The 17,558-nt window shown below is 33.5% G+C and overlaps 1 protein-coding gene across 1 annotated transcript; it reads right to left on the bottom strand.

The window, feature by feature from the left end:
* Window positions 1-1,913: 1,913 nt before the first annotated feature.
* On the bottom strand, window positions 1,914-3,736 carry LOC136218343 (LRR receptor-like serine/threonine-protein kinase ERECTA). Its single transcript, XM_066005148.1, has one exon. The coding sequence runs from the start codon at window positions 3,375-3,377 to the stop codon at window positions 2,163-2,165; it is 1,215 nt and encodes a 404-aa protein (XP_065861220.1). The 5' UTR covers window positions 3,378-3,736; the 3' UTR covers window positions 1,914-2,162.
* Window positions 3,737-17,558: the final 13,822 nt, after the last annotated feature.

The raw sequence follows: 17,558 nt of genomic DNA, 5'->3' as shown, positions 1-17,558 counted from the left end.
CTTTCTACTTTGGCTTAACAGGAGCAGCATCCTCATCATTATCAGCAACTTGTTAAACTATGCTGTGCACTAAAGAGTTAAGAATCTCTAGCGTTATTTCTGTTCTACAGCAAGATTCCTTGTTTCCTAATGGGATCTAATAGTGCTTCAGAATTAGTGTAATGAGGGAGCCAAACAGGAGCTGCACAGAGCATCTCTGGAGAGCAGCTACCAGGAAGACTGGTAGATTCAGAGCCTTGTTCTCCATCATGTACCAAATGATACACAGTTCGAATTTGGACACAGAGTTTACTGAGCTTTTCTTCGGAAAGAGTAATTTACTACCATGTAGTGAGCTTTACGAGGTATTTGAGCCATAAAGGTGGCAATAAGCTCACCAATATATCCTTATGGCATGCAGTACCTTGTGGGAAAGCCTTTGACGTGCTTCTCATATCTTGGTTTTCGGAGTTCAGTTCCTTCTGTCTTTAGATCTAGAAGCTGTGCCAGAAGCTCTAGGGTGATGATAATTTTCGGTGTCTTTTTTGTACCATTTCTCTTTTCATTTCTATATTTAACTACCACGTTTGTTAGTTCAATTGATTTTAGAGAGTGAAAAATTAACAAAGAGAAGAGAGAAGAGAGAGAAAGAAAAAGAAAAATAAGAAATTAATGAGAGAGGAAGAAGATGGTGTAATTGATTTTTCTTTTTTATTTTGGGGTTTGTTTGTGATAATTAGATGATAAGGAGGGTTAATCACAAGGGTAAAATAATATATGAAGCTATTAAAAAATCATTTTATTCATTTACAATGCATGTTGAAAGTCCATTGGGTCCCTCTATAATTTCTCCTTAAAATAATTAAATCAATCTCTTAATAAAAATAAATGAGAATAGATGAAAAGAGACTACCGAATAATTAAACTTGGGTTGATTCAAAAAAAAAAAAAAAAACTTGGGTTGCACAACTACATTATACATATAATATAAAGCTCATCATCATCACATATAAAGCATACAATCTTCCCATCAATTCAGACTTCCTTCCTTCCATTCTCCCCTTTTTCTCTTTCACTTCTATTTATTTATTTACACAAACATTTCATGTGTGACATCATACTAGTTAGGGGACGTTTGGTTCAAATTTCGAAATGTTATCAAATTAGAATGGGAATGAGTATTTATTTATTTTATTTGGTTTAATCCGAAATCGGAATCTAATTACTTTTAAGAGTGTTTGGTTCAAATTTCGGAATTAGAATCAAAATTAAAATCGAAATTAAACAATTACTTATTTTTTCAAGATCTCATCTAACTATCCAAAAACAACAACTTAGTTCCATAACCAAGCACCTTAAAAAAACTCTAACATAACCTAAAAATAAAACCAGTATTTCTGAATTAACAATTTCAACATTCCTAAACTACCAGCCAGCCGCGGAACTACAGATTCACGGAGAGTCATCAAACTTTATCTCTCGAGATTAAATAAAGCGAATTTTTCCAAATTATATTAATGAAATAAGATAAATTTCTTGTTTATTTTCTTGACCTTGTATACTGATTACAATAGAGTAGTCTTAAACTATATATAAAAGTAACAAACTAATTAATTATAATATTACCAATACAATATTTACATATATTCTAACACAACACTAAGCATAACAATTTTGTGAGTAATATCATTATTTTTGGAATCTGTGACCAATTGGAACCAGTATTTCCATCCTAATTTGTAATAATAATAATAATAATAATAATAAATCTGCTTTACTTACTCAATTTTTGCTAAATATTTGGCTATTGTTCAACCACTTACCGTGTTAAACTACGATTACAAGTAAGCACATATTATGAGTATTGGATTTTTTAGTATACACAATTTGAAGAGGAAAAAAAAAATGAAGGGATCTAGAATTTTACTAATATATTAAAAAGAAGAAAAAAGAATTATCTCAAATATATATTAAAAAGAATACATGACACCCGATAAAGAAAATATAATTAATAAACAGAGACTAATATTTACTTTGCAAAATATGAAGCTATCTAATTTTCTTCAAACACAGTATAAGACTGAGAAACAAGTGTAATTTTCTCATCTTTTATTCTCAACAAATAAATCAATGAATCAAAATATGAATATCATATCATTTACGCAAATTCATAAATTCCATTTTTACCCTTTCCACTCGTTGCACTGTTCGCTAGGTCTGGTCTTCTGCTTTCCAGCCTTCAAGGGGCAAGGAGTCTGTACGGGCGGAACCATACAATTATACTGCAAACACAATGAACTGCTCACTGGAATCTCAGCCGTTGGATTTATCTGAATACCCGTTAGATAATTGTGCTGCAAGTACAGTATCTGTATACTCGACGCCAATAACCGCTCTACGAAACTTCCCGGAACTTCGCCGCTGAACCGGTTGTTGTTCATGTATAGATTCTGTACGGTTGAGAACATGGGTGATATTTGACCCGACAACCTGTTGTAACTAAGATCAACGGTCCCAATTCTAACCTCATCAGGCGGTTCAACCAAACCCGAGAACAGATTTCTCTGCAATTGAAGGTTACTTATTGGAAACGAGAATACCCGACCCGGAATTACCCCACTGAACTGATTCATGCTTAGGTCCACATAGTTTAGCTGCTCCAACCGGTTCAGGAGATGGTCCACGGGTCCGCTCAACCGGTTCCATGAAAGGGACAGGTATTGAACCGAAGAGGGGAGAGAAGACGGCGCCAGTGAACCGGTGAGTTCGTTGTGCTTCAAATCAAGCCGAGTCAGGGACTGTGAGACAAATGAAGGGACCGAACCGTTGAGGTGGTTGTGGCAGAGAATGACGTTGGATAGGTCCGGTATGGTTCCGACAGAGCTAGGAATATCGCCGGTGAGTTGATTGTAGCTAAGATCAAGCGTTCTGAGATTGCGCAACTGGCCAAGAGTAGACGGAATGGTGCCGGAGAGGAAGTTTCTACTGACGGCGAGGAAACGGAGGCCTTTTAATTGTGAGAGAGATTGCGGGATTGAACCGATGATCCGGCCAGGAACAATTGATAACTCAGCCAAATCAGAGAGCTTTCCAATAGAAGGGTGAAGACGGCCGATTAGACCAGGAGAACCAGCTCTAGGATCGCCGAGATTAAGAGCGATAACCTTGTCAGAAGAACAATAAACTCCGGCGAAGTTACAAGGATCAGAGGTGAAGTCCCAAGAAGCAAAAAAATTGGAGCCAGGCATATCATCTAATGCCTTTCTAATGGATTGCAGAGCTAAGAAATCAATAGGATCCAAAATTGCATGCACAAAGAATTTACATTGAAGAAGAAAAACTAAACAAAATACTAAATAAGAAGATACTGTGACATTGCGTTTCTTTGTGTCCACCATTTTTAGTATATAGAAGTGAAATGAAGAAAGCGGAAAATGGAGAGCTTATATAAGAAGAAGAAGAAGAAGAAGAAGAAGAAGAAGAAGAAGAAGAAGAAGAAGAAGAAAGGTTTTCCGTGAGAGAAGAAGGTGATTTCTCGTGAAAGCTTTAATGGAGAAACAATCAGCATCAAAAAGATATCAAGATCGTGGCTTTGAAGAGAAGCAACTTCTTTTTATTTACTAGCTTTGAATCTTCTTCTTGAATCTATCTCTCTCTCAGTGAGTGTGAGATTGCTTTTTCATTATTTTGGCTTGCTAGAGAAGATGAAGAAAGAAGATGAGGAACTGCAACTCTAAAGCCTTATGTTTTATTAATTAACTAATGTTTGTTTTTGTTTGTTTATCCAATTCAGGTTCGGAGTCAAACGGCTTTCCGACCCTGGGGACGATTCTTTAGGTTTGGAGTTTTGGCACGTGACATAGAGCTTGGATCCCTACAATGGGAGCAATAACTAAAATCCAAATCAAGGATAGAGTGCCCAAAGGTAACAGGGTAACAATGTCACGGACAATGACACGTTGACACGTAAAGCAGGGGTTGAATGGGACATTTCACACTCAGCCAGCATGGGTTTCACGAGGATGCCAGCTACCGCTCGTACACCCAAATACTTTCTATTTCTATGCCTTCCATTTTCATGTTATTTATTCGTTTATTTTGTAGGTAAAATTATAAAATTGGATGAAATTGGAGATTCATTTATACATTAATAATATCCATTTTAAAATATATTATATATTTAGATTATTTTATTAAAATTTATATATAATATAAAACAGTAACGATGGAGTTGCGGTGTTACTTCCTCAATATTTAGTAATAAAAAATATAATATAATATATAATATATTAATTTTAATTATATTATTATATTTATCTATAAAAGGATTATTTAAAGTAAATATGAAAATAAAATAATAATATTTAATTTATATAACACCTTTATATCATTAATTGTAATTATTAGATTATATTTTTGTTAATATTTATATGTTAAGATGAATCCGTGCATCGCATGGGTAAAAAACTAGTTATTTATAATACCCTTCATATATATATATATATATAACAACTTAGCATATTCTTTCTCTTTCTTTTTTATTCCTCTCTTTCTTTCTTTCTTAAAGTTAGATAGAAATCCTTCATTTTCATACATCAATCCAAGATCCAATCTTTTCATGTAATGTAAGTATTATGTTAATGTTATATGCAAAATAAACTAAAGTATAAAGCTAGTTGCAAAGAACAGTTCTGGAATAACTTGATTGATTATTCAAAGAGAAATTACAACAATAAATAAATGAGTTTGTAACTCGCTACAACTCACAAAACTAGAAACTATAGAAAACAGTTTATGAGTAATTCAAATAACAAGCATATCCCTAAATATTAGGATATTGTTTAAACTAAATCTTATCATTCCCTCCCTTAAACTAGACCGCATTTGCACCTAGTTGACTTGTGGTGCATCACAAACCCCCAGCCTCTGTCTAAGCTCCTGAAACAATTCCAATTTGAGTGGTTTAGTAAGGATGTCTGCTATTTTTTATCGTGTACCACAGAACTGAAACTGCACAACTCCTTCATTCACTAGTTCTCGCAAGAAATGAAAACGTACATCAATATGTTTGCTTCTGCCATGCATCACGACATTTTTTTATAACTTGATTGTTGAGCTATTGTCACAAAAGATGACAAGACTGTCACTACCATTGTAATCAATTTTCTTTAGCACCCTTTTCATCCATATAGCCTGACAACTACATGATGCAGCTGCCACAAATTCTGTTTCTGTTGTCTTAAGAGCAACTATCGATTGCTTTCGAGAAGACCAAGCTACTGGTGCTGCACTTAAAATAAAAGCATAACCTGATGTGCTTTTTCTATCCTCCACAAAACCAGCATAATTGCTAACAGTAAAGCCAACCAGCTCCCGATTTCCTCCTTTCTTGTAAAAAATGCCAAATCCATCAGTTTTTTGCAAGTATCGTAAAACTCTATTGGCTACTGAATAATGTAAGTCAGTTGGCATAGACATATACATGCTCAAGAGATTCACCACATACATTATACCCGGCCTTATGTCTGTTAAGTACATCATGCTCCCAATTAGTTGCTTGAAGGACGAGCTATTCACCTCAATACCATTTTCATCTTTATCGATTTTGAATCCTGGAACAATTGGATTTTCAACAGAATTGCTATGCTCCATTCCGAACTTATTTAACACTTCCATCACATACTTCGTTTGACTAATGAATATGCCCTCATCAAATTGTACTACCTCAATACCAAGGAAATACCTCATCTTACCCAAATCTGACATATCAAATTCCTTCATCATAGACTCCTTGAACTCAGAGATCATATTCTCATCATCTCCAGTGTAAATTAAATCATCAACATACAAGAAAATAATCAGACATTTACCTTGTTTGTTGATTTTGATAAAGAGAGTTTGCTCACTATCATCCTTTGCAAAGCCTTCCCTTTTGAAATATGACTCAATCTGGCTGAAAGTAGCTCGTGGCGCATGCTTGAGTCTGTATAGAGCTTTGTTAAGTTTGTACACCTCCTGCTCCTTATTCTTTATTCATAGCCCCTCGGTTGCTCCACGTACACATCTTCAGATAACTTTCCATGAAGAAAAGCTGATTTCACATCTAATTGGAACACACACCAACTTCTTTGAGTAGCAAGCGCTAAGATCATTCGCACCGTGTCCATACGAGCAACAGAAGCATATACTTCTTCATAATCAACTCCATATTCTTGAGCGTAGCCTTTTACAACTGAACGAGCCTTGTGCTTTTCTACTTCTCCAAGCTCGTTTAATTTTGTTTTGTAGACCCATTTGACTCCTATCTTTTTAGATCCTTTTGGCAAATCAGTAAGATCCCATGTTTCATTCTTCTTAATTGATCCCATTTCTGAATCCATGGCTTCTCTCCATTTTTCATCTTTTACTACTTCATCAAAAGAAATTGGAACCGAGTTTGCACTTCTTCCTCTTCATCAGAAAAACCTTCATTAGAGACGTATTCATTCATCCATGTTGGTGCTCTTCTATTTCGAGGTTCTGTTGCTGGAGAAGCCGTGTCAGGAGAAGCTGGAGTCAAATTGTCTGTGTCCGAAAAAACTAGAGTCAAATTATCTTCTTCACTTTCTTCAGTCTATTCTTCATTTTCTTCACTGCTATCTTCTTCTTTTTCACTCTTGTTATCTTCCCATTCCAAAACAAATGCATTCTTCTCTTCATCATTCTTATCCCAATTCCACTTTTTATCTTCTTCAAATATGACATCCCGATTGATCACAATTCATTTTGAGATAGGATCATACAGTCGGTATGCTTTGGATTCTTCACTTACCCCAATCAAAACACAACATCGGCTTTTATCTTCAAGTTTTGTTCGTCAAGCATCGGGTACATGAGCATGTGATATACTCCTGAAGACTCTCAAGTGTCTGACTGAAGGCTTCAACCCGGACCAGGCTTCTTCTGGCATCATCTCTTTCACTGAAGATGTTGGACATCTATTAAGAACATAAAATGTCCAGTTTGCTACCTCCGACCAGAATTGTTTCAGAACATTTTTCTTTATCAATAAGCTCCTCACCATGTTCATCACAGTTCTGTTCTTCCGTTCTGCGACACCTTTTTCTCGCGTTGTATATGCGGCAGTTAATTGCCTTTTAATCCTGTTCATGTTGCAATACTCCTTGAACTCATTTGATGTGAATTCACCTCCACGATTTGTTCTTAAACATTTAATGGACAAACCAGTTTCCTTTTCCACACAACTTTTAAATATTTTAAAGGAAATGAATGCATCTGCCTTAGCAACAAGAAAATATACCCAAGCTTTCCTACTATAGTCATTAATGAAGCAAATGAGATACCTCTTGTTGCTATTTGAAGCTGGAGATATTGGGCCGCAAATATCAATATGAACTAGCTCCAACTTTTCTGATGCTCCCCATGTGCTTCTCTTTGGAATGCTACCTCGATGTTGATCCCCCTTTAGACAATCAGTACATACAATTTCAGACTCAGAAAAATTTGGCAAACCTCTCACCATGTCTTTGTTTTGCAAAGTCTTCAATCATTTGTAGCTGAGATGACCACATCGTCGGTGCCAAAGATGAGCCAGATTTTGGGTCGTTGCTTAGAGGCACACCTCTTTGGCTTCCCTCTTGATTGGTTGAGTGTTTAATAATAATACAAACATTTCGTTGGCTGTCATGTTGGTTTGGATGATCAAACCTTTTGTTGGATGATATATTCCGCACTCTTTTGACTGCATTAGAACATCTAGACCCTTTTCTTGCAGCTTCCCAACACTAAGGAGACTATTCTTCAATTGCGGCACATAAAACACATATTGTACAAGATGGCTCACTCCATTTAGAGTTAATCTACCATTTCCTTTGCCAACAACATTCATGCTTGCATAATTTCCCAACCTTACCACCTTTGTGAACCCTTCTTCTAAATCACAAAAAAGTGATGAATTACCACACATGTGATTGCTACATCTAGAGTTAATGAACCGAACATCTCCATCATCTCTAGACGTTTCAACATACGCCATTAGTACCATCTCCTATGAATCTTCCAAATCTGCAAAGTTTGCCTCGCACTCATATTGAAAGTGTCTGAGTTTGTGACATTTATAGCATTCAATAGTCACCTTATTGTAATTTGGATGACCCCTGCCTCTGCCTTATCCTCCTCTGAAAGCAGCTCTCCCACGACCTCTTCCACTATAGCTTTCGTCATGTGTCATCTTCAAAGCGCGTTCCTCTTCTCCATCTTTATGAACTTCTACTCATGAACCAGCAAAGAGCTTTGTAAGGCATCTACAAAGAGTTAATCTATATCTTTAGCTTCTTCAATGGAACAAACAATATAATTCCATTTATCAGTAAGAGTTCTCAAAATCTTTTCAACGATCTTCACATCAGTCATGTCTTCCCCATAATTTCTCATGTCATTTGTGACCATCATCACTCGACCAAAATAATCGGTGATCGATTCACTCTGCTTCATCATCAACACCTTAAAAATTTTGCGAAGACGGTTGAGTTGAGCTCTCTATACTCTAGCATTTCCTTGACACTTCATCTTCATGGAGTCCCAAAGCTGTTTGGATGTCTCCTTCTATGTGATTGTCTTTAGAATTGACTTGTCTAGAGATTGAAACAAGTAATTCGTGGCTTTCAAATCTTTCAGCTTCATCTCCTCAAGGATCTTCTTTTGTGTTGTCGTCATCCCCTCTTCATTATCAGGTTGTGAGTAGCCTGATTCAATAATAACCCAATATTCCTTGGATCGAAGAAGATTCTCTATGACCATGCTCCAGTGATCATAGTCACCATCAAACTTTGGAATGGCAGGTTGAGCAAAATTGTTTGCTTCTGACCTCATCTCTCTCTTCACCCCCTTACGTGTTTCCCTCTTAGATTTCTCAAGTCAATACTCTGATACCAGATTGTTAGATTCAGAATAAACTTAAAGTATAAAGCTAGTTGTAAAGAACAGGTCTGGAATGACTTGATTATTCAAAAAGAAATTACAACAATAAATAGATGAGTTTGTAACTGACTACAACTCACAAAGCTAGAAACTAGGAAGTAATTTATGACTCATTCAAATAACACGGGTATCCCTCAATATTAGGATATTATTTAAACTAAATCTTATCAGTTAATTTCATATATATAAATCCATCTGGACTTGTTAGTTTTGTGTTTTTAAAGTTATAAATTTGAAAAATCTATATTTGAAGTTAGTTTTTGTTAACCCGATAGCTTCACAGTTTTTTATTTTACTTTAAAGCTTCACGGATCAACTATCTGCAAAGAATGTGGATCAACCTGAAACACATAACTACATTCGTAGATTTATGATCTGCAAAGACTAGGAATTCACAGACTTGAAATCTATAGTGGCCACACACTTATCAATCTTACTTATTAAGTGGCATGTGATATCATCTCATTGCCATATGAGTGGTAATTCCATCACTTCACTATCAATGCCAATGTGTTCACCTGTTTAACCAATCATACATGTATTTGGCATCCTGTTACAGACCTGTTAGGTATATGTCAAAGTGAACCAGATTCCACGTTGATATTATAATGAAATCTGTTATGGAGATAGTTAGAGACCTACTTAAGAAAACTTATGACACGACCACCGTGTAGCTTTCTTGGGCGGATCGATCCAGTCACATGTATATAATATGTACCCATATTCACAACTGACTTAACAAGTGTTGTGGCTAGTATTATTTACTACCATACAATCATCGAATATACAAGTATGTGGTCCTAATCATTCCTCTGACAGAATAGACTTAGGATATGGTTTTGCGATTGTCAATCAATGGATTCTCTATTCATATTATAGCATAAGATATAAATGAACTAGATTAATGTCTTTATTAATGTAACATAAATAGTGTATCTATACAAGAATAATCAAAAGTATAATTAAATATACATAAACAATGCCTAAGAACTAGGGCACACCAACACTTTCCTCATGTGCCCTTAGGCCTCTTTAATGTGGGTTTGGTGGCACTAGATTCCTCCTTAGTGGAGAAGATGGTGGTGGTTGTTGGGGTTAAGGAATCAGAATCTCCTCGTTTCTCCTTTGATGACCTCCCAAGGGTTATTGGATAATATTTTGGATCTCTATTTGGAATATTTCCATCGATGCTCCCATTTTCTCTTCCACTTGTCTCTGTTCTTCGGTTTGCATTAAGAACTGCTCCCTCATTTCACTTCTCAACTCCTCAGTCTTCTTGTCTTGTGCTTCAATTGCTTTTTATAGTAACCTCAGTTCAACTATTGTTGAAGAAGTCTCGTGTTAGGAAAATGACCAGCTCTGATACCAACTGATACAGATCGGTGATGATACTGAAGGTTTTGATCATAAACCTACAAATAAAAACTATTCACTAGCTTAATTAGTAGGAAATAATCCCATCCAAAGGTATAAACATTGGCTCTAGTGGAGAAATATGTGTTTGATTGATAAAAAATTTCTTGTTCCTTACAAACATTTAAGCTTATATACCTCCCTAATCCTAGGTGGCAAAAGACTTAATACCCTCTATATATTACTGACATTATCCAAACGATAGGGGTAAAAATGGTGAAAGTAAGACAGTGGCAAACAAGTAAATATGACCAAATGGCAAAACAACCATTACATGATGGAAAACACTAAATACTGTTTGGCAAGAACGTGGCAGACTTGAAGAACTTGGGGAAGAAGCAAGGTGACACAACATGTAGTCTAAGTGACACGCTATGTGGTTGAAATGCAAACGATCCTCACGGTAGTTTTTCACACAGACTTGGATTGGCACCATTATGATTCACACGACGTGTGGCAGCAGTGACACGTCGTGTGGAATATGCAAAAACAGACAGAAACTTTCTCAACATCTCACACGACGTGTGAGTGATGTCACACGCCGTGTGGTCCTCTTTCTTCAGCTTTTTCGATTCTTTGATTGCTCACACGATGTGTTGCTATCTCCACGCATCATGTGAGCTCTATTTCAACCTTTTTCGAGACCTATCATGTTGATGTTCTCATCATAAACCAAACGTGTCAAATGAATTAATTAACAATTTTATTTACCTAATTTTTTCTCCATAAAAAATGTATCAATTTTTTTTTAATTTTGTTTTACCAAAAGTGAATGCATATAATTATCTAATAGGCCAACACGGTAATATTCACTTATACTGTGATTGATTAAATGGATTTGATCAGAGGCGGATCCAGTCCAGGGCTTAGGGGGCTCTGATCCCCGGGTTCACCCTTGAGTAATATTGATTCGGTGCTTGATAGTCCCTTCTAATTTTAGTTTATGTTGATGTTTTTATACTATAATTTCAATATTTCAAGATGGTTGAGTTGGTTAAGAGATAAGTTTCATCATAAGAAGTCTGGAGTTGGATGTCATTTTTTAAAAGCATTTATTTATTTATTTGAATTTTTTTCTAAATAACTTTATTATTTGTATTAATCACTTTCTATATCTCCTTAACTCTTGTGTACTATTTTTTTTCTAAATCAATTTTTAAATTTTGAGACTAAAAAAAACTTAATTTTTAAATTAAATTATAAGAAATTTGTAATTAAAAATAAAAAGGTAAAAGTTGTATAATTTTTAAGAAATTAGTGTTGGATTTATAAAATATTTAATATATCTACTTCTTTTAGGCCGACTACTTTTAATTTTTTATTATTCAATACACCAAAACGACGAAAATTTAAGGTGTTGGAGGCTTAAATTTTTTTTGCTCAGCCCTAACGGGCTGGAATTTATTAATTTCCCCCATCTTCATAAATCTAACTCAAATAACAGCCACAAGGCTAAAATTAGTCCCCATGTATAAAATCCCGGATTCGCCACTGGATTTAATCACGGAATTTATTATCTTATCTTAGGATTTTAATAACCCACACTCTAGAATTCTAATAAACTTAAATTCATTTGAAGTCCAAGTGGACATTTTCGTACGCCAACAAAATCTATCTTTCTCTATTAATTAGTGGCTAATTTAAAGAATTCAAATACGTTTTCTATGCATTATTAGTGTTATCAGTGGTGTTTACATGGATCCTAAATGATTAAATGAATTTGATTATTCACTAATGTAAGACTTAGATACATCAATTTCATATTAATAAAAAAAAATCAAAATATATAAAAACGTGTCATAATAATAAAAGAAGCTTGAAGTATAATAATAGTAATGATAATACCAAGTGAGAATAATCCAATTAGTACACTTTTGAAACTATGGTACCCTTTAAAAAAACAATATAAAAAAGTAATGATAATAATAATAAAAAATTTTGATTGAATTTTTTAATGATTGTTCCACTTAATTTTCTATGTTTTTTTTTTTAAATATTTTTACTTTTATTACTGTTCTAATATTTTTCTTGGACATGTTTTTAGTGATTTACTTAAATTTATACGACACCGAAACCAAACTTTATAGGATAGCTGTAGCCAATAATTTCTTTAATCCCATCAAATAATATAAATTATTTAAAAGAATTCCCTTAAAATTGACATTCAATTTTTATATTGAAACTTGTTTATTTAACCGTTTCAGTTTTATGATTCATTATATGGCTTCTTTAGCATAATACAAGTGAAAGTAATATAAGGATTCTAGGGAGCACCATCAATGATTTTACAAATATTTAAACTAAGTGTAATTTACAAATTATTATTTTATTATTATCGTTTTTTTTTTTTTTTTTGTAGAAGGATGAGTTCAACCCCACAAAATCTAAAACTAGAAGTATACCAGCGGAGTCATCCTTCTTTAATATGAATAACAAATTATAACTTACACTACTCGGAAGATAATTTACAATTAGCTAGAACAGATGACATATACATTGAAAATCTATATATTTGAAACCTTTTTTTTAAATGGAAAAACTAAAGAAATAAGTAAAACGAAAAACAAAAAGAATACTAAAAGGCTACTCTAAGTAGCAATAGATCTAGAAGAAAGGACTCCCACGTAATCCTCCGATAGGAGATTCTTGATTTGTTCAAGTGCCAAAGTATGATCTGTAATCCTCATTAGATACTCGTGAGCAAGAGAAGCCATGAAATCTGCACACTTGTTTCTTTCTCTATGAATATATTCAATGCAAATCTTCTCAAATTTGGGAAACAAGCCTTGTATCCCATTAATCAACGTCTGCAATAGTTGGTGAAAGAGGCACCGTACTTTCAGAAACTTCACCACTTCGAGGCAGTGAAATTCCACTATAAGTGTTTTACAATGTCGTTCAAAAAAAACTTTAAGAAATATCACGTTTCAAGTTCAAGTGTCAAAATATCGTTACTTGTCAATGAGATAACGATTCCGTTAAGTATTTATACAAATTGGGTGAAATTTGTAAAATGTTAGATAGGTCAAGGGCCAAAGAATGCTTTAAGCCAATTTTTTATGATAAAAAATATGAGTTTTTGTATTAATTGTAGTATTATATTTATATAATTTATTAGTTAATTGATTTAAAATATATCCATATAAATCATTTTATTCATTAATAACAATAATTAGTTATAATTTTATCAAACTTTAATAATTAGTTCGCTAATATTAAACAACAATAATAAAAAATTAGCAAACAACAAATAATATTTATTATAAATAGTAATAAAAGTTATTTTGGTTATAACTATCAGTTTAATCTTTTAGTTTAAATAGTTTATTGATATGATATAATAACATTTTAGATTAAACGGTGAAGGATTTGAATCCTGACAACTTTATTTATGGATGGAATTTCGATATGATATAATAAGTATGTTTGTGTTATATACGTTTCAAACCTAAAAGCTTTTACATGAGAAGTTATATTAATTATTTTTAAACCTTAATTATCATTCAAAACTTTTGATTTAAATAATTCATTGATAACATCTATTAGCTAATAATTGAATAAGATATACATTTAACTATAATTCCATTTATTTACTCATCCAGTTATATTTAGTCCTATAAAAAGAAAAAGAAAAAGAAAATAAAAAATCAATTTAGCTTTTGAAGTGAAATTTGACACTTAAAATTTATAATAAAGTAGTGAGTCTGAAATTAAATTGATTTATTTTCAAGTTTATATAATTAATTTAAACCCGTGTGTTTGGTCTTGATTTCAAGAAAGACAATAAATCTTTGTAGCACTCTCTTAAATTAAAGAATAGTTTGAGTACCAGAAATTGGAAAAAAGAAAACAAAAGAAAAGAAAAAAAGCTGCAAGGAACAGCACTGGGACAAAAGGAGAAAACACAATCTAGTTGTAAAATAAATAAGCATGGGGAAGAGAAGAGTGGGGTTTATTTCACCAAACCCAACAACCAAACTTAACCAATCCTTTCCCATTATTATATTACAAATATAAAGGTATAAATTTATTAACTCTTTAGTTAAATTAAAGTCATGTTTGGTAAATAGTTGTTAGCTATCGGTTGATAACTTATTACATTAGCTATTAACCGATTACCTTTTTAGTTAGCTGATTTGAATAGCTGACTGTGTATACTTGTTTGATAAAACTTAATTGATTGTTAATAGTTGTTTGTCTAAAATGACAAATAATGACATAGTAAAGTCTTTATTTGAAGTTAGATGGTAATAAATAGAGGTAAAAACGTCCTTCAAAAGAGATGGAACAATAAGTTAATTGAAAAAGCTTCTAAAATTAGTTTTTTCAAAATTAGTTTATTGGATCCAATAAGCTCTTTCAAACATCTCTCCACCAAACACCACTATTAGAAATTTGACTAGTCAAAACCTATAAGGTGGCTCAAACCTCTAATTTTGCCTCAAAAAACTCTTACCAAATAGGGCCTAAGTTTTTAGTTATGAATCAATAAATTTATTAGACGGTATAATTTCAAGTTTTATTAATGCAAGATGTGTTTTTTTCATTATTGACAGAATATGTGTAATTTCAAGTCTTATTGGGTAGTCAAATGCTGAAATTTACTACACATAAGTAAGGTCGAAAGGGGGCGTTTGTTCGGCGAACCCAACTTGATATCTAAGATAGTTCTCAAAGAAGATTAGAGGATGATCACAACTAGTAAAGTAAAACTGTAATGTAAGGTTAATGTAAAAATAAATGAATTTGTTTGCCTCGAGTTAAGCTTACTCTATCTATATTGATGTTGAGTTGTAGAAGATAGCTACAGATTGTGGATCGGGATGTCCCATGTGTCTCCTGTTGATAGGAGGAAGTGAGTCTAGATATCGGGACTTGATATCTCTCAAGGCCATTTGGTCTGAGATTTTTAGGGTCGGATGTGATTGTGGCAACAACTGGATCATTGACTCGTCTAGTGAGACTGCCCGAGTCAATTTTTACTACACAGTCATTTTGATGTACTTGAGATGAGAAGACGCTACATATACTATATTTAGAGAATATGTTTGGGAGTGTGTGGTTCCACATGGCAAAGTTATATTAGCCTGATATCAGAACCTCCTCTATCTAATTTATCGTTCTTTAGGATGACAAAACATTCGCTTCGAGAAGCGTTGTACTTGTCATTTCCTCATAAGTTGTTGGAGGAGATTTGTAGTTTGGTACCTTTTTATAATTTTATTTTGGGAAATGGGAGTTTGATAAGGTGGTTATTCGGCTCTTGGCGGTTGATTTGCCCCTTGTCTAGCGCTCATAAATGCACTTATCAGGGCTTGTTTCTCTATGTTTCTGAGCGTCTTTTTGGTTGATGACGACTCCCTTCTGTCTTACCACGCGTCGTTATTTTTGTTTTTATTTTTGATGAGACGTGTCAGGGGCTTTTAGTGCTTTTTAATTATTGTTTGCTTGGTAGTGATGTCATATGTCGATTTATTTACCCTATGAGTAGTATAAAAATAGAAAAGGTGTTGGGTGTAGTTGCCTTGTCCTTTGTTTTGTCTTCCTAATGGCTAGAAGGTTTTCCTAAATGGAAACTTTTTGTCTTTCTAATGGCTAGAAGGTTTTCCTAAATGGAAACTTTTTGGCTTCTTATATTGATATTAGAGAGATTGATGATGAATGTGCTTTTCCTCCCTTTTTTTCAATCGTCGAGGGAATATATTGGGTATTTATGCCCATGTGTTGGTTTAGAATGGCAGCATATGAGCAACATTTTGAGGATTCCAAAGGGAACTTCATCGTTTCTTTCCCAGGCCGTTCTGGGTCCTTAGGTGGAGATTTTGGCCTTTGCGAGGATTATGCTTTTCATAGTTCTCATGGTGAATGGTGTTGCCTTTCGTTGTTTCTTGAAGCTCGAACTACAGGACATTCAGAGGGAAGAGGAGGAAGGGTTGATTGGCAATCTAGCCTTTCTTATACCCCTTCGCTTACCACCATGACGTATGTTCCTCGTGATTCCCTTCACACTACGTGCACGACAACGCGAATGAATCTTTATGGTTCTTATGTTTTGTTCATTTGTTTTTCGATTTGTAAAGAAGTTAGTTTTGTACCTTGTCAGATAGCAATTATGTACTTTGATGAAAAGTAATTCCGTTTTTAACTTGTTTTCTTTTGATAATTTTATGACTGAATTGTTCCCGAGTTATGCTTTCGATCTGTGGTATGATTTTTTAATCAAACAGACGTAGATGCAGGCCTCAGAGAGTTTGAAGTCGCGTAATCTATCCAAGATGGTTTTTGTTGAAGTCTTTTCGGTTAGAGATTATGATCAAAATCCTTGTAACATACATAAAATTGACATTTAATATAATTTAAGTGAACTTTAATAAAAACCACTAAGAATCCTTAGTATAGATAAAGAAAAGATATAACTTGTATTATTTGTTTTCGACTATCTTTGAAGATAGAAAGTTGAAATAATACTCTTTGCACTAATACTAATTTTCTCTTTTATCATAGAATGTAGATATTTTGAGAAAAGAATTGCTAAAAATACATTAATAATACAAAACGTTATAAAAAGAAATAAATTAATAACCTAAAACGATAACTTTTTGAGGCTGGAGAATAATATTTTTAAATGCAGTACTTAATTTTAGTATTTATCCGTTACTACGTACATCATTTAATAGTTTCACCCTTTATAATATTTATCTTAAAATTCAACACAGTAGTTTTCACCTGGTCAATCTGACCAAGTGAATTTAGTCAGTCACCGTTAGATCTAGAAGGTGTAAATCTTCACCATATGATTGTTTTAATCTCCACCATATGATTTTAACAAGCTTAGATCTAACAGTTACTGACTAAATTCACTTGGTCAGTCACGGACCAGGTGAAAACCACCGTCATCATCTATTACTATTTGACGATTCGTTTTCTCAATTAATATCAATCCTGTAAAATTAATTGTAAACTTTAAATATTTTTGTCTTTTTACTTCTATTTACAACTTTTAATTAGAAATCAGATTATCTAATTTTGAGATTTTTATTGCAAAATTTCTGACGCGCTCAATTTCTTAAAAAGAAAAACAATTATATTAGGATTTGACCTTATACTGATTATAAGGTTGGATTTTCAGTGAATGTATTCACAGGAGGATGGAGAGCTGCCACTGAAATTATTTCAATGAAGATAGA

This window comes from Euphorbia lathyris, chromosome 2 (genome assembly GCF_963576675.1).
Source record: "Euphorbia lathyris chromosome 2, ddEupLath1.1, whole genome shotgun sequence".
NCBI classification, from domain to species: domain Eukaryota; kingdom Viridiplantae; phylum Streptophyta; class Magnoliopsida; order Malpighiales; family Euphorbiaceae; genus Euphorbia; species Euphorbia lathyris.
Note: the sequence above shows the minus strand (reverse complement) of the source record. Positions and strands in the feature narration are given on the sequence as shown.